A 24,755-nucleotide genomic window follows, 5' to 3' on the forward strand; every position below is an offset into this window, starting at 1 on the left:
GCTCTTAAAATCAGCTGGCAGGACCTTTTTGCTTTTTTCACTCCGTAATATCAGGGAGGCAATCTACCATCTGGAATCTTATATCTTCAACCGCAGAAATGTCTGTGAACAAGAAAACATGTTTGCAGAGATCATTGATGGTTAGCAGGGCAGAGTGAGAAAGTGGTTACAAAGCAAGCCCTGGGTTTTATTTACAGTACAGTATAAAGATTCATTGTAATTCCCATGGGTCTGTTAATAGTCAGAATAAATGTTTATAAAATACTGTTTCTGAAACAAAGGAGGTGGAAAGGGAATCTGATAGCAGTCAGTTAAAATCATGAATGTTATAGACTCAATACATTGGGTGAAACTGTATGAAGAGAGGTCAAAAACTAGGGGTCAGAGAATGAAGGTGAGTGGCAAATGAAGCAGAACTGCCATCAGTCAAAACCTTTTTAAAGACTGAATGGTTAGAATATGAAATGTATTGCCAGGAGTCGAAGTAGAGCCAGATTCAAAAAAATTCAATGTTTGAAAAAAAAATGGATACGTTTCTGAAAGGAAAAAAAAACTTGGAGAGTCATGGGGGGGGAGGGAGTTCCTGATTTCTCTTACATTGAGACAGTACTGACTTAACTAGCCAAATACAGCATTCTGTAACTATTCGCTGATAATGAAGTGCTATTTTGTTAATAGGACTCTCTTTATCTAATTGCAGTTCTCAAAATGGGCTGGACCTTCTAGTAGGTTGAGTCATCGATTCATAGTTTTAAAGCATGGACAAAAGACCTTTGATCCAACTTGTCCATGCCAATCTAGCTCTTCCCATATATTTGCTTTTGGTTAATATCTCTTGAAATCTTTTCCATGCTGACCAAGTTAGTCCCATTTATCTGCATATGGCTAGTATCCTTCTAAACTTTTTCTGTCCAAGTGCCTGACAAAATACTTTTGAAAAATTAAAAATATTCTCCATCTCTCCAACTTCTTCTGGCAAATCACTTCATATATTCACCACCCTCTGTGAAACAGGTGCTCCTTGAATCCCTTTTGTATCTTTTCCTCTCACCTTAAATTTATGTTTCCTAGTTTGAGGAACCTTGGGGGAAAAAGCTTATGTGTACATCCTTCATGATTCAATAATTCTCTATAAGGCCCCCCTCAAGCCTCCAACAGTCCAGGAAGAAAAGCCGATCCAGTCTCGCCTTGTAATCCCAGCCTGCCAGTCTCATAAATCTTTTCTGTATCCTTTCCAACTTTAATGATAGCTTTCCTATAGAAGGGTGACCAAATGCTATGTACAATATTCCAAGTGTGGTCTCATCAACATCTTGCACAAAGTAACACGATATACCTGCTTATGTACTCAATGCCCTGACTGAAGAAGGCAAGCATGCCAAATGCCACCTTCACCATCCTGACTTCCTCTGAGTCCACCTTCTTGGAATTATGTACCTGTGCCCCCATGTCCTGTTTGACACAACTCTCCAAGGTCCTACCACTCATCGAGTAAATTCTGCCTTGGTTTATCCTACCAAAGAGCAACATCTCACATGTGTCTAAGTTAAATTGTATCTAATATCCTTGGCCCACTTCCCCAGTTGATTTCAATCTTGTTATCTTAGTTTTCTTCATCATTCACTATACTGCATATTTTGCTGTCATCCACAAACTTACTAACCAAGCTAACTACATTGTTGTGCAAGGCATTAATATAGATGATAAACAACAATGGACCAGCACCATCCCTGCAGCATACCACTGGTCACATGCCTCCAATCTGTGTAACACCACCTCACTCTGACGATTCAGGCAATTCTGTTTTCAATTGGCCAGCTGACCCTGCATCCCAGAGTTAACTGGCAGCCAGTTAATATTTTCCAGCAATCAATGGTCCATATATTACTCCGAGCGAAACTCTTTAAAACTAGGAAGAAATCTTGATCTTATTCCCAGCACAGAACCTCATAACCCCAAAGTAGATATGGGGAATTTGGAAAACACATCTCCAAAATTTCCAGCTTATTTATTTTATTATGGAAATAATGATAGAGAAAGGTTGAAATAAAAAAAATGATTTCAATTGGGAAGTAGGTGGTGGAGTGAGGATAGAACAATATATGTTGTAATTTCTCATGTCTTCTTCAAGCCCAAACATCTTCATCTGTTTCATTGACCTTTCTATCACCTTATGATCAAAAGTGGCAATATGCCTTGATGAATGCACACTTTCTCTGGCTTCTTTGGAACCTGCCACTTAATCTGTTGATCTTTATTTTGATTACCTTTGTAAAGTACTTTGCCTTAATTGATTTCTATTTGCCAGCTCCAATCCCCATCCCACCCTGGACCATTGTGGAAATGAACGTTCATTATGCCTTTTGAATTGATGTTGTGTTATATGCTGTAAATCTTCAGTACTTTCAATTATTATTTCTAATTTCCAGTGTGTGCAATTATTTCTCCATGGTATTTCACCAAAAAAAATTAAGATTTTCACACTACAGTGTTTATTAGCTGTAGGATGATATATATTGCCTCTCTGACCATATTCATTTCTTCAACACTACTTCCAAAACAGATTAACTAGTTAATGTATCCCACTACTTTTTTTGGTGTGGGGTCATACATGCAAAGTCTTGCTCAACTTATCTCCATTAGAACTGGAATTTCACTTCAGTTTTGTTGCTTAAGTACTTTTATATGTCCTGAGATGAAAATTAATGCAGATATATATGTTTATTATTTTATTTTCTAATATAGTTGGTTATTAATTACTTGTGGAGTCATGGGAATTTGCATCAGTTCAATAACACAGCAACATGTTTGGAATTGAATCCCTTGATCTTATTTCTTGCAGGTCAATGCACAGACTAACACAGATAGATCGATTGGACCTAGGCAGTAATGAGTTTACAGAACTGGTAAGAAATTTTTTTAAAACATTAAGTTGAATGGATTAGGTACTACAATATTTTGGCAATTTTCATATTAAAATGTTGACTCATTACTATAAAAACTAAAGTAATCTCCAACATGTTTTATTTTAAAATGTACCTCCTTATCCAACTGTTGACAGAATAGAACACTTTTTATGGTAATATAATAGAAATGAACATCTGAACAAGTTCTTTTTAATTAATTTACAAAAGATGTGAATTAATCAGGTGAGATTCCATAAAATTATTCCATTTTCAGTAGAATTTCACTACTGCAGAGAGAAGTATGAATGTTAGATCTGCCTTAATTTGCTTCTAATTGGGTACAACTCAAATCATCTTGACTGGTTCCAACTTTTAAAATTTATTTCTGTGATGATTAATTCATAGAGTGAATCATATAATGAGAAATGAAAGCAATTGACGCAAAAATGAAAGACAGGAAAATGATAAACCAAGAGAGAAGTGTAAGTGGATGCAGAGATTTTATAAAATGTGAGGATAGAATCAAAGGGTGAGGGTGATAGGAATAAAAATAAGGGTGTAAAAAGAGACAGTTGAGGTTTGAACCTTCCTGGATTTTACCTCCTGTACCATAGCTTTCCAAATTGGGTCAAGGTCTATCTTGCACTTTCATATTTGTTTCATTATTTTCTGTTTCATTGACTGGTCAAGCCAAATTTAGTAATAATTTGATGGAGAGTAAATACCTGGACTGCATTGAAGAGCCAATGGGGAACAGACTCGGCTGGGTACTCTTCAATGAAAAAGGGTTAAGTAACAAATTTGTTGTACAGAGTCCTCCAGGAAAGATTGGCCATAACATGATAGAACAGGATAGAAAGTAAGACAGTTCAATCAAAAGTAGAACAAAGAAAACAACAAAAATATGAAGAATAAGTTGGCTTATATAGATTGGGAGCTTCATTGAGAAGCAGGAAGGTGAATGGGCAATGGCTAATATGCAAGGAACTGAAATAATGGTGCAAAAACACGCAAGGAAAAGTGGCCCAGCTAAGGGTTACAAAAGTAATAATGGACAGAACTAGTTTCAAAGAGGAATCATACAAAGTTGTCAGATAAAGTAACAAGCCTGAGGATAGGAAGTAGTGTAAAGTTCAGCAAAAAAAAAAACACCGAGATTGGTAAAGAGAGGAATAATAAATTGAATCTAAGCTTAACATTAAAAAATTTGGACTGAAAGCTTCCACAAAAAGCAATAAATTATAAAGGGAATGATTAGTGAGGTGAATGTATGTACAAATGGGAATCTTTATAATTGTGAATAAAGACATGTCAGAGCAGTTTAAAAAATAATTTTGATTTTGACATCACAGCAGTGGATGCTAATAACTATCCAGAAATGTTAGATCAAATAGTCTAATTAAAAAGAGGAATTAAAGGAAAAATGTATTAGTTAAAGGAAAAGAAATCAATCAGAATGAAAGCCAATAAATCCAGCTTGCATCCCAGAGGGATAAATGTGATAGGAATGGAATTTTGGGTGTGTTGATTCTCTTCTTCCAAAGGTCTGCAGATAGGCAAATGTAACCCCTTAAAAAGGTAGGAGTGAGTGCTAACACTGGTTATAAAGGAAATGATCAAGTTTATTATTAAGGATCTGATAACAAGATGCTCAAAAAACGTAAGTAGGATTACACAAAGTCAACTAGGATTTATGAAAGGGAAATAGTGTTTGACAGAGGTATCGAAGTTTTTGAGGATGTAATTGGCAAAATATACAATGGAGAATCAGTGGATGTATTCTTTTAGGATTTTCAGAAGACCTTTGCATAAATGGTTAGTGTCCGAAATTAAATAACGTTGGACTTTAACCTCATCCGCTACAAAAGAGCCAGTCATCATGCTTCTGATCTGGCTGCTTTGTTGCTTTCCCCTGAGAGGCTAGTCTATCTCACCTGCTTAATGGTCCTCACAACAGTATCCAAAATGTTGAGAGGGGAATAAGCATAAGCCTTAATCTTCAAGCAATTAGCCATTCAATTAGCTGAGTATGTCATGTGACCACCTCTACGAAACATCTATCTATAGCACTTCTGCCAACTGTATGCTCTTCAGTGAATCCAGCTGATCCATGTGGTCTGAGAGCAACAGCAGAGAGAAACAGTTCCTGCAAATTCAATTGTCAGGGACACCTGACTTCTCATTGATCTCCCACATTTCACAGGAGGAGCAGACCACTCCACTGACCGCCACTCTGCCTCATTTCTACCTATCAATTTCCTGGAATGTTCACCATTTTTGCACATTTTTGATTAAACTTTCATTAATCTTTGGCATTAAAACCATGGTTACCTTCAACCACAGAGGTTAGAACTTTTGTTAGAAATGTTAACTTGATTTCAATTTCATTGAAATATGAAAAATGATTTATAGCTATTAAATATATGTCAAATTATTTTTGAGGCATTTTCTCCAAAGAATACTCAGCAAATGAGGTAGCATCTGTGGGTAAATGGGCTTCAAGTTTCAAATTAATAATTTTCAACAGAATCTTCATTGGTTTGAGATGTAAAAGGTTTTAAACAAGTACAGATATATAAAAAGAATCAAGAAAAAACTAGATCAAAGTATCTTAAGTTCTACATTTATCTAAGTACATTGGAGAAGACATTTATTCTTATTCTACTTAAGGCAAATGTTATGGTTGAAGCATGAACAATTACACAAAGACTAAAGTTGACAAGACTGAAGGCTTTTATTTACAAGTGATGGACAGCATCCCTGAGTTGGTCGCTCATACTGACCTAGACTCGAACTGGGGGCAGGCTTGAGGCATGACAGCTTTTGTGGGGAAGAAAGGGGGAGGAGTCACAAGCTGGCCAGTGAGAGCAGGGTACACTTGGAAAGATCATGACATTTACACATGGCAAATATTTACAATAGTGGGTTCACCACATTTACCCCCTCTTTTTTTAAAAAAGAACATCCCAGAGGGTGTAGTGTGATTAACCTCCCCTCGATAGTTTAGTCTGTCCGGTGGCGGTCTTTGGCCTTGTGATGGGCAAGTCTCTCTACAGAGATCCTGGATGTCTCAGCTGGTTTTGGCCGCAGTACTTGGGTGGGTCGGGGGGAGGTGGGGTGTGTGTATGTGTGTCGACTGTCAGTTTGGCAGGAGTTGTGAGCATTGGGAAGGTGGCCCCTGGAGATCTGCGGGGGGGGGGGGGGGGTTGGGTGTACCTGTCAGTTGGTTGGGGGGGGGTCCAGATGCTCCCATGTGTGCCAGGTCCTAGATAGACACCATGTCCTCACGCCAATCTGGGAATGCCACATAAGCATACTGTGGGTTTGCATGGAACAACTGAACCCTCTGGAATGGAGGGTCAGACTTGTGTGTCGTCACGTGCCTATGGAGTAGGACTGGCCTTGGGGACGTCATCCAGGTAGGTAAGGTGGTTCCTGACTCTGATCTCCTGGGGAATGTAAACAGTCTCTCGTGAGGTGTCTCATTGGTAGCCGTACACACGAGGGACGGGAGAGCATAGAGCGCCTCTGGGAGAACCTCTTGCCAGTGGGGATGGGGAGGCCCTTGGATTTTAAGGGCAGTAGTACTGCCTTCCAGACCGTGCCATTCTCCCTCTCCACCTGACCATTCCCTTTGGGGTTATAGCTGATGGTCCGGCTAGAGCCAATGTCCTTGGACAGCAAATATTGATGCAGCTTGTTGCTCATGAAGGACAAACCCGTATCATAGCAGGGGTATCCGAAAATAGTAAACAGACTGTTCAGAGCCTTTATGATGGAAGCTGCAGTCATGTCTGGGCAGGAGATAGCAAAGGGAACCACGAGTACTTATTGATGAAGTACACGTTGCAGTTTGTGGAGGGACTATTGAAGTCCATGCTTAGACATTCAAAGGGGTGAGTGGCCTTGATCAGATGTGACCGGTTGGGCTGGTAGAAGAGCAGTATGCACTCCACGCAGATCTGGTAATTCTGGTCAGCATCCTGATGTCCTCAGTGAAGTAGGGGAGATTATAGGCCTTGATGAAGTGAAAAAAATGGGTGATCCCAGGATGGCAAAGATCATTGTGCAGTGCCTGCAGGTGATCCATCTGCATATTGGCACAAGTCCCCCGAGACAGGGCATCAGAGGGCTCGTTGAGCTTTCCAGGCTGGTACCGTATGTTGTAATTGTAGGTGGAGAGCTCGATTCTCCACCTCAGGATTTTATCACTTTTGATTTTACCCCGCTGCTGAATATTAAATATAAAGGCGACTGCCCATTGGTGAGTCAGCAGGGTAAAATGCTTACCAGCGAAATGTTTCCAGTGCCATACTACTTCAACCGATAGCCTGGGTCTCTTTCTTGATGGAGGAGTGCTGGATTTCGTGGCCCTGGAGCATGCATGAAAAAAATAGTATGGGTCCAAAGTCTGACGCATCGCTCTCCACCTGGAAAAGGATGCATTCGTCCACTGTGTGCATCACGGCTTTTGCAATGTCGGCTTTGATACGATCGAATGGTTCATGTGTTTATGCCAACAGGGGGAAAACGTAACCCCCGATGAGAGGTCAGACATCTGCATAGCTGGGGACCCACTGAGTGAAATAAGAGAAAAACCGCAGGCACCTTTTCAAGGCCTTGAGGCAGTGGGGGAGTGGAAGTTCTAGCAGCGGCTGATGACTCCACTCTCCACAATGCAGCCTAGAATAGCCAGGCAACATGTGCTGAAGACACATTTTCCCGTGTTATATGTCAAAGTTAAGTGTTTTGCCATGTGGAATTTCTGGAGGTTCCTATTGTGGTACTGCTGGTTGTGTACGCAAATGGTGACAAGTGGTCCGCAGCCCCATGTTCATTCACCATCCAATCCATCTCCCTCTGAAAGACTGAAACTCGGTTCATGACTCCAAAGAGGACCCTCAGGAAGTGGTAAAGCCAGCCATCCACCTTATATGTGGTATACTGGTGGTCTTCAGGGTGAATGGGGAGCTGGTGGTAGGTGGACTTAAGGTCTATGGTGGAGAACACCCTGTAATGTGCGATCTGGTTCACCATGTCAGCTATGCAGGGCAGGGGGTATGCATACAGCCAGGTGAACCTATTTATGGTCTGGGAGTAATCGATGACCATCCGGTATTTCTCCCCATTCTTCACCACCACTACCTGGGCACTCCAGGGATTGTACTCTGTTCTATCATCCCCTCAGCGAGGATGCAACTCACTTCTGACTTGATAAATGCCCAACTTTTAGTGGCAATGTGCTTACAGACAGGGGTGAGATTGGCAAACAGGGGTTGAGGGGAGATCTAGAACGAGGAGATTCCGCATGTTCGATGTGGTGATTGGGTTTGGGGCTGACGTTCGGCCATGTGGGAAGGAGGTGGGGGGTGCGGGCAGACTAAAGACTGCTCATTATAGACCATAAGGGGAGGATGGGGCCCGTTGTATTCCATGGTAATGCTATTCATGTTACACTGGAAGTCTAATCCCAGTAGGATGAGTGCACAGTGCTGTGGCAATATGAGGAGTGTAAAGTCCCACTATACTATGCCCTGGACAATCAATCTTACTGTTCAACTACCACAAACCTCTGCCAAGTGAGATTTGGCTGCCATGGAGATATGGTCGCTCATGGGCTTCACCCTCAGGGAGTAGTGCAGTGCATTGTCTGGGTGATTGAAGCTTTCAGTGCTTCAACTGTTGAATAGGCAAGTGTTGGGATTGCCGTTTACCTCGATGTCCATCATGGACCTGGAGAGTTGATGAAGTCTGCCCTGATTGAGGCTTACCGATGCCAGCATCAGCTCATCATCTAAGGAGTTCCGTTGGCTGCTGGCGGTCCGGTAAGATGGAGCCCAAGATGGCAGCCCCCATGGTGCGCACACGGCCCTGTCATAGTTCACTGGAAGAGAAGGAGAAGAAGGCAGAAGTGACAGCATTGCAGACGGCGGTCTCTATGGCGTGTGTGCATGGCCGTCCCATGTCCCCACTCACACGCAGAGTTGCTGGGACTTGGGATTGGTTTGGACTTGCAGACCTTCGCGAACTGTCCTTTCTTCCCGCAGTTGGAGCAGACTGCATCCCAGGCAGGGCAGCATTTCCTCGGATGCTTATCCTGCCCACAGAAGTAGTTCTTCAGGTGGTTGCTAATGCCAGTGGTGGACAGTTCAGAGTGGGAGGAAGCTTGCGATGCCATCTCCCGAGATTTCAGACCCTGTGTTCCCCACATGCGGCTGTGTGTTCGTTGGAGAATGATTCGGTGTGGTGGATAGCTACCTTGAGAGTGTTCACCAATTTAATGGTGTGAGGTAGGCCCAATTGTCCCAGTTTGAGTAGCCTCTGCCTCATGTAGTCGGAACAGATGCCTGTTACACAGGTATCTCTGATCACCAGCGATCTGTGCTGTCCCTTGCGAGCTCCTGCAGGGCTCTGACAAACTCATTGAAAGTTTCCCCAGGTTGCTGCCTGCGTGAGTGGAGTACATGCCGTGCATAGACCTCATTCACCTGAACTTCATATGGACCTTCAGGATGTCCAATGTGGCTTCATATTGTCTGGCAGTCCCGGACCATCCGGTGGACCCGGTGCCTGATGTATGAGTACAGCAGATGGAGTTGGTCCTCATCATCCTGGATTACTGTGGAGGCCGTGAGGAACTTTTCAAAGCAGCAGCACCAGAGCGCTAACTTGTTGGCTGCCTTGGGTTCTCTTGGGTCGATTTTGAGGCAATCCAACTTCATGTACTCGTCCATGGTTTCAAAAAATCTTGTAAATAAAATTGAAGCATGATCAATTATACAAAGACTGAAGGCTTTTATTTACAAGAGATGGACAGCATTCCTGTGTTGGTCGCTTACACTGACCTGGACTCAAACTGGGGGTAGGCTTGTGGCATGACAGCCTTTATGGGGAAGAAAGTGGGAGGAGTCATGAGCCAGCCAGTGACACCAGGGTCAACCAGGAAAGATCATAATATTTAGATATGGCAAGTATATACAATAGTGGTTTCATCACAATGGTGTCCTATATTCTGATGCAGGATGATTTTTTGATAATTTGAACTAAGGTGAGTTCCCACTAAATTAGATGTAATTACTTCAGTGTCACTACAGTGTTCCAGTCTATTGTAGGGGCATGTTAAAGAGAGTGTGATTATACACACGTGAATAGAAAATTTATGAATGGTCACTTGGTGTAATCTATAATTTCTTTAACCTCAAAACCTCTGCCATTTAGTAATATTGCAATATAATATTCTGCAGTAGTTCATAAGAGAGTTTACCATAGAAGATTATATTTATAACTTATTTGATATAATTATCACTTTTAATTTCATGCTGGCATTCTCAACCATGGAAGTGGATGAATGCAAACACTAGTCAAGACAAGCACATAATCAAGGGCATTGTAATGTATGATGTCAGAGGTATCAACTTTTGGATGAATATTGAACTGATGTTCTGTCTACTCTCCCAGAGTAAATGCTAAGCAGAACAATATTGATCTCCCAGGACCTATCAGATACAAACTGGCTGTCATATTTGCCTGTATAATAGTAGTCACTTAATGAGTAAATCTATTATGCATTAGACATAAATCACTGGAACATAAAATAACTTTATTATTTTTTCTTTGGATATTGGTATTTCCCATTCCTAATTATTATTGACTAACTGGTGATGTCGTATTGTTCAAATTAACACTTTGATCTAAATTCAAATGTGTTAGTACCTAAAATTCTGTTTATTTAGCCAGATGTCCTGGAACAGTTGCAAAGTCTGAAGGAGCTATGGATGGATAATAACTCAATTCAGACATTACCTGGGGTAAGAATTTGTAATGCAATATCTGCATTTTCTTGCTTTTCTGTTTATTTACTGCACATTGTTTAGGCAAATAACTCCATCATCCCGAATCAAAAATTGATTTGAGAAAACTAATGGGTATTTAATATACCACCCAACTACATCCACTGTGGTGACAGCAATCTTACTTGCTGCTTCTATCTAACCTATCTGGAAATGGACAGTCTTCTCCATCCCCAAATCAAATCAGTCATGAGCTTATTCCAACCTCGAGTCCACATTCCAACCTACCACCAGTGACATATATCACCCCTTTGCTTCTCTGCCTCAAGAATATTCAAAGACCTTGCTTCTACCCTCTTGGGAAGAAAAGTTCAGAAATTCATGATCTTTTAAGTGAAACAAAAAGGCTTTATTTATTTATTTTTAATCAGTTAACTCTAGTCCCAGAGTCTCTCAGGAAGAAATATCCTCTCTACATCCACCCTATAAAGATTGTTTATGATCTCATGTTTTTCATTCGTCCACTCTTATTCTGTAAAATTGTCTCAGAATTCTGTCTACTAGAAAAGCATAAGTTAAAAATTTTCTAATAAATAAAGGATTATTGAACTTTTAATATTGGTATACATTTGGAAATGAAACTGAAAATTATGCATCATTTTTGTCATGTTAATAGTCTTGGCAGGGAAGATCAATCATTTTCACTATGACCAAGAATCAGTGCCGAAGTCTTCGAAAAAACATGAGCAAAATTCAGCAAATACTTTTATTTACATGCCTTTAGTGTGCACTAAAATTTTATTGCAATATTTAATTGCTTAACATTCCATTAAAAATGAAAGAGCTGTTTTCTATTTGTGAATTTTCATACCAACATATTCAGTTAATTTTGTTTCATTAACGCATGAATGAAACTATTTTTGCAAACAATCTGCATACTAGTTTTCCCAAAAGACTATGAATCCTTCTTAATTTGCCTCCTTCAATTATCAAATTTGCATGGTATTTTTCTGCTGAATAAGTTACAATTTAAATTTAACATGCCATCGCTCTGACCACTGATGCTGTAGCCTACGACTATCCTCCTATCGACAACATCACCAATTTTAGGATTGATTTGGGATTTTTCTTTATTTTCTCAGCCAGTCCTCTCCCATTTATTTTTAAGTATCTATTATCTCGAAGGTATTCCATTTTTTTCAACCCTCTGGTACCTTTTGTTTTCTTTTACCCAGTCTTTGAAATCTCTTGACTTCTGGCATTCCTTGAACTTACTATCTTGGCCTTTTGCCCTTCTTGGAATACTTTGGCTCTGAACTCCTATTATTTCCATGTGTTGGATATAAATTTGCCTAGAGGTAGCTGCTCCCAGTCTTCTTTTGCCAGGTCACATTATACCTTGTACAGTGTATTTCTGTAAAGTGAGCAGTTAAGCAGGTTAACTCTCATATTCAGACCGCTGTATAAAGCAGAAGAGCAGAATTACAGAGTATAGAGTTACAATTACAAAAACAAAGTCATACAAAGCAAGGGCAGCATAATGACACTGTTGTGGGGTTCAGAAGCCTAATGGTTGCAGGGAACAAACTGTTTTTTAGGCCTGCTGGCACATGATTCTACACTCTGAAGGGAGGAGGAAAAAATGAGATATAGATGAAGTCCAGGGAGGGGTGAGAAGTTTGTGTGATGTTCTGAGCTGAATTTATCACCATCTACAGTTTATTCGAATCATGAGCGGATTACCTCTCCTATGATCCAGCAAGTAGAAAATTGTTGAACAACAGGAGGGACATGTTGAAAATCCTTAGTCTTCTCAGAAAGTAAAGGTTTTGGGGTGATTTCTTTATTGCCGCATCAATATGGTTGGTTCGGGTCAGGTCACTGGAGAGGTTCAACTCCTAAGAACTTGAAGCTATCTACTCTTCTCATATAAGCATCATTAATGTGGATAGCAGAGTGGTCTCTTCCCCCTCTCCTGAACTCAATGAACTCTGGGGAAAATTCTGGGACATTGCCCTTATCTATGCTCTTTACAATTTTATTAATATCTATACAATTCCCACCCCTCTTCTGCTTTCTATACTCCAGTATGAAAAATCCTAGCCTATCCAGCCTCTTCTTATAGTAAAAGCCCACCAGTCCTAGTAACATGCTTTGAATTTTTGTGCACCCTTTCCGGTTTAATATCTTTCCTAAAGCTGGGTGACATCCCAGCTCCTATACTCAGTGCCCTGGTCAATGAAGGCCAACCATCATCTTCACTGCCCTGTCTTCAATGTCACCCCTCAGCCTCCTTCATTCCAGGGAAAACAGTCCCAGCTTATCAAGTCCTCTAGTCTCAGCAATATCCATGTGAAGAACCTTGGAGAACCTTCCTGATTGTTGCAGTAATGGATTCCTTAATAAATATTGCAACACTGCCTCCTCCATTACATCTAAAAGGTTGTACCCTAAAATGTGGAGCTGCCACTTCTATCCTTGTTTGAGACATTCTATGTGTTAATAATATATATTGTCATGTACTGACTTACCGGTCAGATTCCTTGTATTGAAATAAATACAATTTATCTTTCCATTCCTCCCACGAGCCTGGTTATGCTCGTGTCTGCTTTCTTTACTGTACTGGTTTAGTTATCTAACTGCATTTGACTCTACCTCCCCTCCCTGAACTGGGCATCTGCTATGAATCCCATTTTCCTGCTGAATTCATTTCACCCCTTCTCTATGATTTTATTATTCAAAATTCATGCTTTTCAGGAGGAGGGAATAAAAATAAAAGGGGAAAGAACATTTACAATACTTTAAAAATGAGATACACAACATTTAATTTTCTTTTGCACTTTCTCAGCCACTTGCAAAGTTGAAACATCTGACCTATTTGGATATGTCCAAGAACAGAATAGAAGCCATTGAATCAGATATTTCTGGATGTGAAGGCCTCGAGGACCTCCTGCTTTCATCCAATATGCTGCAACAGCTGCCTGACTCCATTGGTAGGAACAATGTTACTATTTTGCATTAATTTCAATTAGCACCAGTTTTGAATTCATGGATCTAAAAACAAAATAAGAAATGAAGCAGAATAACTCAGAAGTATAATACTTAGTTTAATAAATTTACAAAGATTTGGAATGTAAAATTATTAATGTTCTTGAAAAGAATCAAGAATTGCCAAATGTCACTTTTTATGTCTGTAACTTATCCAAATTAACAGTCTCATCAAGCTCTCCCTGTGTGTGACTAAACAAAATGATGTCATGCTTTCCATGTGCATTTAGATCAGGAAAATCCTTTTATTTCTATGTTAGATGATTTCAGATGGAGAACCAGCAGGGCTGTTTCAGCTGGCTGCACACCTCTCATCTCAAGAGAAAATGATATACTGTAAACATACTGAATAGAAGTAGAAGTAACCCACTCAGTCAGTGTCTCAAACCTGCTCTACATTTTAAATAAGGTGGTGACTAATCAAAATGTAACCTCAACTCCCTATTCCTGCCGAATCCTTGCTTAATAAGAATGTATTTAATAATGTCACAATATTCAAATAACAGTATTCACCATTCTTTGATAGTGTGTAACAACGATACAATCCAATTTCACCTTCTCTACCTCAATTGACCAACCTGTTATTTTTAAGCAGCGAGCCAATTGTCCATAAAGGGAAGTGTCCTTTCAGCATCTACCCTATAAAGATCTCTTAGGAAATTGCTTAGAACAATAGAACATTACAGCACAGAAACAGGGCCCTTCTACTCTGTGCTGAACCTTTTTTTTTGCCAGGTCCTACTGCCCTGCACCCAAGCCATAGCCCTCCCATCCTCTCCCATCCATGTACCTGCCCAAATTCTTAAATGTTAAAATTGAGCCCACATTCACCACTTCAGCTGACAGCTCAATACACACTCCCACCACTTTCTGTGTGAAGAAGTTAACCTTCATTTCCCCCTTTCACTCTTAACTCATGTCCTCTGGTTTGTATCTCACGAACACTCAGTGGAAACAGCCTAGTTACATTTACTCTGTCTATCCTCCTCATAATTTTAAATACCTCTATCAAATCTTCCCTCATTCTTCTATGTTCCAGGGAATAAAGTCCTAACCAGTTTAACCTTTCCCTGTAACTCAGATCCTGAAGTCCAGGCAACATTCTAGTAAATCTTCTCTGCACTCCTTCTATTTTATTGATATCTTTCCTGTAGATAGGTGACTAAAACTGCACACAATACTCCAAATTTGGCCTCATCAATGTCTTATACAACTTTACCATAACATTCCAACTCCCATACACAATACTTTGATATGAAGGTCAATATGCTAAAAGCTCTCATTACAACCCTATCCACTTTAAGGGAATTATGTACCTGTATTCCCAGATCCCTCTGTCCTATGACACTCCTCAGTGCCCTACCATTTACCATGCATGTCCTTTCTTGGTTTGTTCTTCCAAAATGCAACACCTCACACTTGTGTGCATTAAATTCTATTTTAGCCCATTTTTCCAGCTGCTCCAGATCCCTCTGAAAGCTTTAAAAACATTCTTTGCTGTCCACAACTCCTCCAATGTTATTGTCATCTGTGAACTTACTGATCCAGATCATTGATATTGATGACAAACAACAATGGTCCTAGCACTGATACCTGAGGCACACCTCTAGTTCACAGGCCTCCATCATCCACCACTACTCTCTGGCTTCGCCTGTCCAACCATTGTCAAATCCAGTTCACTCTTACACCATGAATACCTAGCATCTGAACCTTCCTCACTAACCTTCCATGCAGGACCTTGTCAAAGGCCTTATTGAAGTCCACGTAGACAACATCCACAGCTGTTTCTTTGTCAACTTTCCTGGTAACCTCGAAAAACTCCATAAGATTGGTTAAACACGACCTACCATGCACAAAGCCTATCCCTTATCAGTCCGTGGCTATCCAAATAATTATATATCCAATCTCCTGGAACATCTTCCAGTAATTTACCTACTACTGACATCAGACTCATCTGTCTATAATTTCCAGTGTTATTTCTGGAGCCTTTTTTAAAACAAAGGAGCAAAGGGAGCTTCCCTCCAATCCTCTGATACCACACCCGTGGCTAAGAACATATTTCAGTCAAAGCCCCTGAAATTTCCACATTCACCTCCCTAAGGTTTGAGAGAATATCTTGTCAGGCCTTGGGGATTTATCCACCCTTAAGATAGCAATCACTTCCTCCTCTTTAACCTGTATAGGTTCCATGACCTCACTGTTTGTTTTCCTTACTTCCCACTACTCTGTGCCATTATTCTGAGTGAATATTGATGGGAAAAAAAATTAAGATCTCCCCTATCTCTTTTGACCCCATACAAAGCTAATCACTCTGATCTTTAAAGGAACCAATTTTGTGCCTTACTATCCTTTTGTTCTTAATATACCCGTAGAAACCCTTAGAATTTTCCTTCACATTGCTAATGCAACCTCGTGTCTACTTTTAGCCTTCCTGATTTCTTTGATGAGGTTTTTCTTGCATTTTTTATACTCAACTACCTCATTTGCTCCATGTTGCGGAAAACTGCTCAACACCTCTCTCTTCTTCCAATCCATTATCCCTCAAAAACCAAGGTTCCCTATGCCTTCTAACCTTGCCTTTAATCCTGACAGGAATGTACTAAACCTGTACTCTCAAAATTTCACCTTTGAAGATCCTCCACTTATCTCGAACATCCTTGCCTGAAAACAACTCATCCCAATCCATGCATTCTAGATCCTTTCTCATTTCCTCAAAATTTGCCTTTCTCCAATTTAGAATCTCAACCTGGGGCCCAGATTTAGCTTTCTCTATAATTAACTTGAAATTAATAGCATTATGATCTCTGGTCACAAAATGTTTCCCTACACATACTTCTGTCACCTGTCCTGCCTTGTATCCTAATAGGACATCCAGTATTGCACTCTCTCTCTAGTTGGTACCTCTATATTATTGATTTAGAAAACTTTCCTGAACACATTTGACAAGCCCTGAGCCATCCAGCCCTTTTACAGTTTGGGATTCCCAGTCAATATGTGGAAAGATAAAATCTCCTACTGTCACAACTTTTTGTTTCCTGCAACTGTCTGCTATCTCTCTAGAGATATGCTCCTCCAATTCTCATTGACTATTGGGAAATTAGTGTGGTCATACCTTTCCTGTTCCTCATCTCCATTCATATAGCCTCAATAGATGCCCCCTCTGGTCTGTCCTGCTTGAGCATAGCTGTGATATTTTCCCTGATGAGCAATGCCATTCCTGCCACTTTCATCCCCTCTGTTCTATTGCATCTAAAGCAACAGAAGCCCAGGACATTAAGCTGCCAGTCCTGCCCCTCCTGCATCCAAATTTCATTAATGGCCACAATATCATAATTCCACATGCCAACTCAAGCTACAAGTTCATCTGCCTTGCATTGAAATAGATGCACCTGAGAACATTTCCACTACATACAACCAGTGTGCATGCCAATTTCACATCATCTTTTCTCTCCTCAACTCCTCTATCTGTTCTGACATTCTGGTTCTCATCCCCCTGCAAATCCAGTTTAAGATAACCAGAGCAGCACTAGCAAACCTTCCCACAAATATATTAGTCCCCCAAAAGTTCCAAAGCAAACTGAGGTCCCACTTTCCAAGATCCAAAAACCTGAAGCCCTCCCTCATGCACCACATCTTTAGCCATGTGTTAAGCTGCATTATCCTCATATTTCTAACCTGACTAGCACATGGCATGGGTAACAATCCTGAGATCACAACTCCAGATATCCTGTCCTTCAACCAAGCGCCTGAATTCCCTGAACACCTTGCAGGAACTTCTTCACCCTTTCTACCCACGTTATTGATCTCTACAAAGACAATGGCATCTGGCTGCTCACCCTCCCTCCTAAGAATGTTGTGAACTCAATCTGAGATACCTCAGACCTTGGCACCAGTAAGGCAACGTACCATCCAGGATACTCGATCCCTTCCACAGAACCTCTTATTTGTCTCCCTAACTATGGAATCCCCTTCCACTGCAGCTCACTTCTTCCCCTTAGCCACAGAATTAGACTCCATACCAGAGACCTAATCAGTGTGTCTTGTCCTTAGTATGTCCATTCCTCCCTTCTCCCCAATTGTATCTAAAATGGTATACTTGTTATTGAGAGGAATGACCACAAGGGTGCACTGCACTGCCTGCCTATTCCCTTTTCCTCTCCTGATTGTCACCCATCTACCCTCCACCTGCCTCCTTGGTGTGATAGTGTCCCTGTAACTCCTGTCTATCACCCCCTCTGCCTCCAGAATGATCCAGAGTTCATCCATCATCAGCTCCAATTCCTTAATTCGGCTCATCAGGAGCTGCAGTTGGATGCACCTCACAGATGAAGTCATCAGAGGAACTGTTGGCTTCCCTGATGGCCCATATTTTGCAAGAGGAGCATTCCCCTGCCTTGGCTGCCATTCCCACTGTCTATGACGAGTGAAAAAATATATATCTAAAGCCTGCCCTTACCTGTGCCTACCTGCTGAATCCTTCTTGTCCCGAGAATAGGATGGCCCTTTCTTACTTCAACTACTATCTCACCTCTTACCTGTTCTCGCCAAAGGTTTACCACTCTGAGAGAGCTTACTCCAATAATGACCACTCCACTGCAGACCCTCACTTTATAGCGATACTCAGCAGCTTCCTCAAATCAGCTTCATTGTTTTAATTGTCTTCTCTCATTCTACTAAATTGTAGCAGATAAGTTTGAGCACTAATTGTGTCTATGCCCTACTGTACAAGGTTGAGATCAGAATCAGACTCATCACTGACTCTGCCTGAGATGCTATACTTTTAGATAACTTGGCTGCTGTAGTTTATAGATAATAGTGAACCACACACTCCAACATGTTGCCACATCTTTTTAAATGTTTGTTAAGATGTGTGGAATAACAGAGTGCAGGGTCTTACAGGGGTTGTATACATTAAGGTGAAGATAAATAGCTCAAGTAATACACCCACAGTTTACAATTATATCTATTCCTTTATGATGATCTTTGATTTATAAGACAAAAAAAGATTATTATCCAATTATATGAATAAGAAATAATTGTGAGGCATTTATATGTATTTATGCTATTATTTAAATTATTTTTATATGATTTCAATTGTAGGATGTTAGGAATGAACAAGAACAATTAATATAAATTGTCTGGGAGAAGTAAATAGGGGAAAAAGGATCAAAACAGTGCCTTCAAGATGAACAAAATGCGAGATGCTGGAATCTTGGCTGAACAAAGAGAAGCTGGATGGACTAAGTGGGTCAGGTAGCATCAATGGGTAGAAATAGACAACCTTTCAGGTCAGGACCCTTTATTGAGGCAGTGCCATTTACTGGTTTAGTAACATTTTTGTGGAGAAAGAGTATAAGATGGATTTACAGCAGTTAAAGGACTGTCCTACATCATGTCTACTTTGCATATTAAAATTCCTGCAATTATATAACCTGTGTAGATTGGCTAATGTGCAAGATTGGTAAAAGAGGAAGAACAGGTAGGCTCTAATATAGAACCATAGAAATTTGTGACACAACTGAGAAGACATTTGAACCAAAGCAAACAGAGATACTTCACCCAAGCACATTCCATGTTGGGTTCAAAACAATGTAGATGATCATACTTTCACACTTAGCTCATTTTCTTGAGCACATGAGCAAATTTCCTTAATAAAATTCTGAAACTTAGAAGAAATCAACTTTTGTCACAAATTACAGACTCATTACTCACATTTTGGAAGAGAATGTACCAGAAGTTATCAGAGTAGCCATGATCATGGGTAAGGGACTGAGGCCAAAGTGTCTGTCTAATACAGAGCTCCTTTGCTGAGTGTTCTTTCTGGCCTTACTCACAGTAGATCAAGAACATTTAGTTGTTTAAGTCTTTTTACTATTTAAACAAAGTTTTAAAAGCTCTTCCACAATCAGAATTCCGACATATTTAGTTCCTTATGATGCTCGACACTGAAAAAGATGGCTTCAGCACTCACATGGTCCTGTGTTAATTAAACAATGAAAAGCAAATACAGATACATCCAATTAGGGACAGCACACACTCATACTAATCTTCTGAGACTCTACTATTTATTTAACAATAAGTATTTAATTTTTTATATGTATATACATACTGAAATGCATCATTTGTTTGTGTGTGTGCATGTGTGTGTTACGTCTGATGTGTGCTTCTATGTTTTTGCACCTAAGACTGGAAAAAGCTATTTCAATGCGTTGTACTTGTAAAATTGGATAATAGTAAACTTGAACCTGAATATGAGGCTGAGCGGTATCTACAGCGGCAAATGGACAGTTGATATTTTGGATCAAGACCCTTCGCCTGGACTGAAAGTAAAAAGATATCTATCATAAAGTGGGAAGGGTGGGGTAATAGTTGCCAGTATGAGAGTACCACTCACTCGCCACACCTGAGAGTTGGCCCATTTGGGATAAAAGCTCCTTCCCAGCCTGGTGGTGCTGACACTGATATTTCTGTATTTCTTTCTCGATGGGAGTAGCTAAAAGTTGCTATGTGCTGGGTGGTAGGGGTCCTCAATGGTTTTGTGAGCCCTCTTCAAATAATGATTCCTGTAGATCATGTCGATGAAGGGGTGTGAGTCCCCAGCAATCCTCTCTGCTGCTCTCATGGTCCTCTGAATTGACCTATGATCCAATGCTCTACAACAACTGTGCCACACTGTGATGCTCTCAATTCCTGTAGAAACTTGACAGGATGGTGGCCAATAGCCTCATTCTTCTTAGAAAGTACAGTAGCTATTGCACTTTCCTGACAAGTGAGATGACATTGTGTGTCCACAATGGGTCTTCTTTGTTCCTCCAGCTGTTAGTTTTTACTTCTAGAATCCAGCGTCTGCAGTCCTTTTGCTTGTTTTAACAAGGTAAGGTTCAGACTAAGTTGTGAGCAATGTAATTATTCATTTCACACATATCAGTGTGCACGATAAAAGTGTGTCCAACATCAGGGAACTATCTGGAGAAGGTAAAAGTGTGGGTGATGTTTCTTACCCTATAGCCAATCACTCAAATGATTCACCAAATGCTAGATATCATAAAAGATTAGGTAGCACAGCATTAGGTATAATGCTGGCAGTTTGAGATTCAAAATATAAAGCTTCAACATTCCATATGACATAGCTATTGTGTTGAAGAATAGGTTCAATGGGCTCGGAGTATCAAGTCAGGACACGCGTTATCAACAAACAGTGGGCTTTACTTATGCACAGGGGAATTCATAAAAGGGCACATACTCACACAGATCAACCCAGAATTATACATCAGGTGCAAGTAAATCGCTGCTAAATATTTCTGAACTCTTGATTGGGAATGCAAGGGTTAAACACACAATACCCATCCACTCACAGGCATACCGCACAGGATCCAGAAAAGACTCATTGCAGTCAGCACCTTGGTGCCGCCCATGGCCTACAGCTTGGTCTTTAGTGCTGATCTCAAGACAGCAGCAAAAAAAAAAGACCAACCAAGCACCACGCATGGCTTTTCAATGCAGGCCTGATCATGTGACATGCTCAGGCCAATTACGTGTCAGCCTCACATGTGGGCAGATCTAGCAATCGATTGACATCCAGAGGACCAATTACACTTCAGCTGCAAGAACCAATCACACATCAGCCTCATAGGTGGGCAGATTACTTCTGATCTCAGGTTCGCTGGAGAGGTCACTTGACCCTCCACAATCCACACTGCATTCCACCCCTCAGAAGTCACACCGTGCCAATCCATTTACAGGCTAGTATCCTACGGATGTATTTACATTGCACACAACTCATACCCACTGATAGCCTCCAACTTCCCCTCAACCCTACAGGTTCACCAGCCTCTCCATGGGAAGTTGTGTCCAGGGAATCAGTCCCTGGCTTGTTTAATTTGTTCACCAACTCTCATGTGTGGCGAATGAGCGGTACTCTCAGACTGGCACGGAATGCAAGTGTCCCACATCTTACCAACAACAGCACCGGTACCACCTCCATCTGTGTGCAAGGCCATCCTGACTCCTTCTTATGCCTAAGTACTGCCACCAACTCATTGGCCAGGGTCTCCACCATGGTGGCCATTCATCTGGGTGATCCTCCAGATTTATGAGGCATATGGTGGCACACATCCTAGATAGCAGGCGCTTTACCATCCCACGGGTAACCAGGGGCAGCCTGGAAGCCACACATCCAGGACATACTATTTTGACACACAGGAGCATTCTGAGTTGTGAGCTGTAGACCCTCTCATGCCTGGATACTGTTCCTGCTCGCACTCTCACCAATTGCTCGGAGCAGTGCTGGCTGTACCACCTGCTTAGAGTTTTCAAGCCCTGCTCACAGGTTGGAGACTCATTCTGAGAGTTGAGGCTTTGTATTGGCCTCCCCATTGCAAAGCTGGATGTCCACTGATACTGGTGTGGGGAAAGGATGGTCAGTAATCATTACCTTCCCAACACAGGAATATCAAAACCTGCTGAACTGCACAGCTTTCCCCACAGAATCTTGTTTTCAGTGTCGGCAGGGATCAGTGTTTGCGGCAGTCCTTCAGTAGCATTTAAGCTGTTGGTTCTGTCGGCGTATTCATCAGCCACATGTCCAACCACTGCTCAATGCTGCCATCACCAGTTCCAGTCCCTGCAGGTAAATCATCCTGTGGAGGAGAGAAATTCACTCTCTCCGGGTTAGTCTGTATGTGTGCGTGTAGAGAAGTCATTCTCGTTTCCCCCATTAATGTATTTCCAAGTCCACGTTCTTCAAACATTCCCCCTTCTTGGAACCTCTTTCCTGGCCAGGAAACCCAATGTTCCACCTGCCCACAGGCCACTCTACCTGCCCACCTCTCAATCAGGGCACACCACAGGACACACTCAAACAAAAGGGAAAAGTTAAATTGGTTAATATTATGCAAAATCATCGCCACCGCATGGATTGAGTCAAAACTCCTTGAACCCTGCTCACAGCGCCAAATGTTATGTTATAGAATGGGTTTGATAACTTCAAAGAGAATCAAGTCTGGACATGTGTTATCAACAACCAGTCGGCTTTATTTACGTACAGGGGAATTCATAAAAGGGCACACACTCACACAGACCAACCCAGAATAACACACAAATAACTACACATTGGGTGTAAGTAAATCGCTGTTAAACATTCTGAACTCCCAATTGGGAATTCAAGGGTTAAACACACAATGCCCAACCACCCACAGCCACAGCAAACCAACGAACAGTAAGTTAATTACAACTAACAAGTATGTGAAATGAAGCTGGTTTCCAGCATTGACCACAGTACGGGATCCAGGACAGGGCAATTGGCCCTCCAGTGCCTGCCCATAGCTGGCAGCCTGGACTTCAGTGCTGGTCTTAAGGCAGCAGCAAAAAAGGGTCCAAACTGGCTCCACACATAGCTTTTCATATGACCCGCTCGGACCAATTGCATGTCAGCCTCACCTGTGGGCAAATCTAACAATTAATTGACCCCCAGAGGACCAATCACACATGAGCTACAAGAACCAATCACACATCAGCCTCACAAGTGGGCAGACTAACCCTTGATTAGCAGGTGACGTCACTTTCGATCTCAGGCTTGCTGGAGACATCACATGGCCCTCCACAATCCACACTAGTGTTTCTTCATAAATCTTGAGTTGAGTTTATTTTCACATACACAAGTACAATGTACAGTTGTACTAAAATTCTTGCTATACCAATTACAATAGTCTACACTAAATTACCATAATATGCCAAAACATAAAAAAAGCATAATAAGTATATAAAGATAGCAAGATAAATATTCACAGCTGCAATTTGTGCAAGAAAAAAAAAGTTGTGCAAATAGATGTTTTGATGGTCCCAAACCAGCTTATGTTTCTGGTTTGGGTAGTATGAGGAGGTTCAAGAGCCTGAAAGCTGTTGGGTGAAACCTGTTCTTAACTCTAGAGGTGCAGGACTTCAAGTTTCTGTAATTTCTTCTTGAAGGTAGTAGCAAAAAGAGGTTGTAACCAGAGTGACAAACATAAATAGAATACAAGAGGAGAGAAAATTGGTCAAGTCAACTCTCATTCAACAAGACCAGATTACGACCAAGTCTTTTTTTTCTTCTCCATTTTCCAAAAATCTGTTCATCTCAGTCTTGAATAAATTCAGTACATCAACCTCTACTTCTCCATTGGTTAAAAAATATCAAAGATTCACAAACCTCTGGTCGATATTCTCCCATATCTCTCCCTCAAACGGATTGCCTTTTATTCTGAGAAAATGCCCCTCAACTCTAGATTTCCCACAGAGAGAAGCATCTTCTTTGCATTTATCCAGACAATTCCCTTTTTAACTAACATTTTGCAAATTGTTTGCCCTCTTAATTAACCTATCATCTCTTTACAAACTTTTGTGACCAATTGAAAATTTGCTCAACTATTGTAATCAATGACTGTCTTTGTATCAATAGTAAAGTTAGGTTACAGAGCACCAACCCCTTTCATCACAGCCATGTTGTTTTGTAAATAATGGAAACTCCAGCAACAGTCACTATGACACCACACTAGAACTGTAAGTCAGCATGAAAATTATCCATTTAGCCCTGCTCTCTGATATCTGTTGGTGCTTTAAAGATTGTTAAATTGAGCGAGGTCCACAAATCTTATCCTGTATCGCATAGCAGTGGGAAGGGAATATATTCCAATGGTGGTTTTTGGCAATATCTTTTCCAGGGGCTTTCCTCTGCTGAGCACATTGCCTCTCTTCTCATTTTTATCTTGGTTGTGATTGTGAATCGCCAGATATTCTTATCTTTAAAAAAACTCCTTTACAGTAATTTCAGAAAAGTACATCCAACAAATACACCCCCAACAATGCTACATTTTGATGAAAAACATCATCCTGGTGTCAATTGGCTGTGCTAATGAAAGTGAACATTGTTATGAAGATCAGAATTGAATAAACTAATCTGAATAGGCACAGGTTAACTTTTTAATATAATTTTAAGAGTATTTTAATGTTCTTCCCAGTTTTTAAGGGAAACTTT

General features: G+C 40.9%; 1 protein-coding gene and 1 long non-coding RNA gene across 6 annotated transcripts in view; one reads left to right on the plus strand and one right to left on the minus strand.

The window, feature by feature from the left end:
* Positions 1-24,755, plus strand: part of lrrc7 (leucine rich repeat containing 7) — a 501,081-nt gene that overhangs the window by 331,949 nt on the left and 144,377 nt on the right. For 3 of the 4 annotated variants that reach the window (XM_069938442.1, XM_069938444.1, XM_069938443.1), the window contains 4 exons: positions 2,843-2,906; positions 10,640-10,714; positions 13,545-13,689; positions 18,845-19,175. In XM_069938442.1, coding sequence (XP_069794543.1) covers positions 2,843-2,906; positions 10,640-10,714; positions 13,545-13,689; positions 18,845-18,852 — 292 coding nt within the window. In that variant the 3' untranslated portion in view covers positions 18,853-19,175. Of the gene's footprint in view, positions 1-2,842; positions 2,907-10,639; positions 10,715-13,544; positions 13,690-18,844; positions 19,176-24,755 lie in introns of those variants that run through there. The other variant, XM_069938447.1, reaches the window with a different exon arrangement.
* LOC138763747 (uncharacterized) lies at positions 12,361-24,108 on the minus strand. 2 transcript variants are annotated; one of them, XR_011357762.1, is made up of 3 exons: positions 23,931-24,108; positions 19,457-19,721; positions 12,361-13,750 (listed from the first exon to the last, which is right to left on the minus strand). It is a non-coding gene; the product is annotated as an uncharacterized lncRNA (long non-coding RNA). The 2 variants fall into 2 exon arrangements; XR_011357761.1 differs by lacking the exon at positions 23,931-24,108 and adding an exon at positions 20,746-20,821.

Source organism: Narcine bancroftii, chromosome 5, assembly GCF_036971445.1.
Source record: "Narcine bancroftii isolate sNarBan1 chromosome 5, sNarBan1.hap1, whole genome shotgun sequence".
Classification (NCBI taxonomy): domain Eukaryota; kingdom Metazoa; phylum Chordata; class Chondrichthyes; order Torpediniformes; family Narcinidae; genus Narcine; species Narcine bancroftii.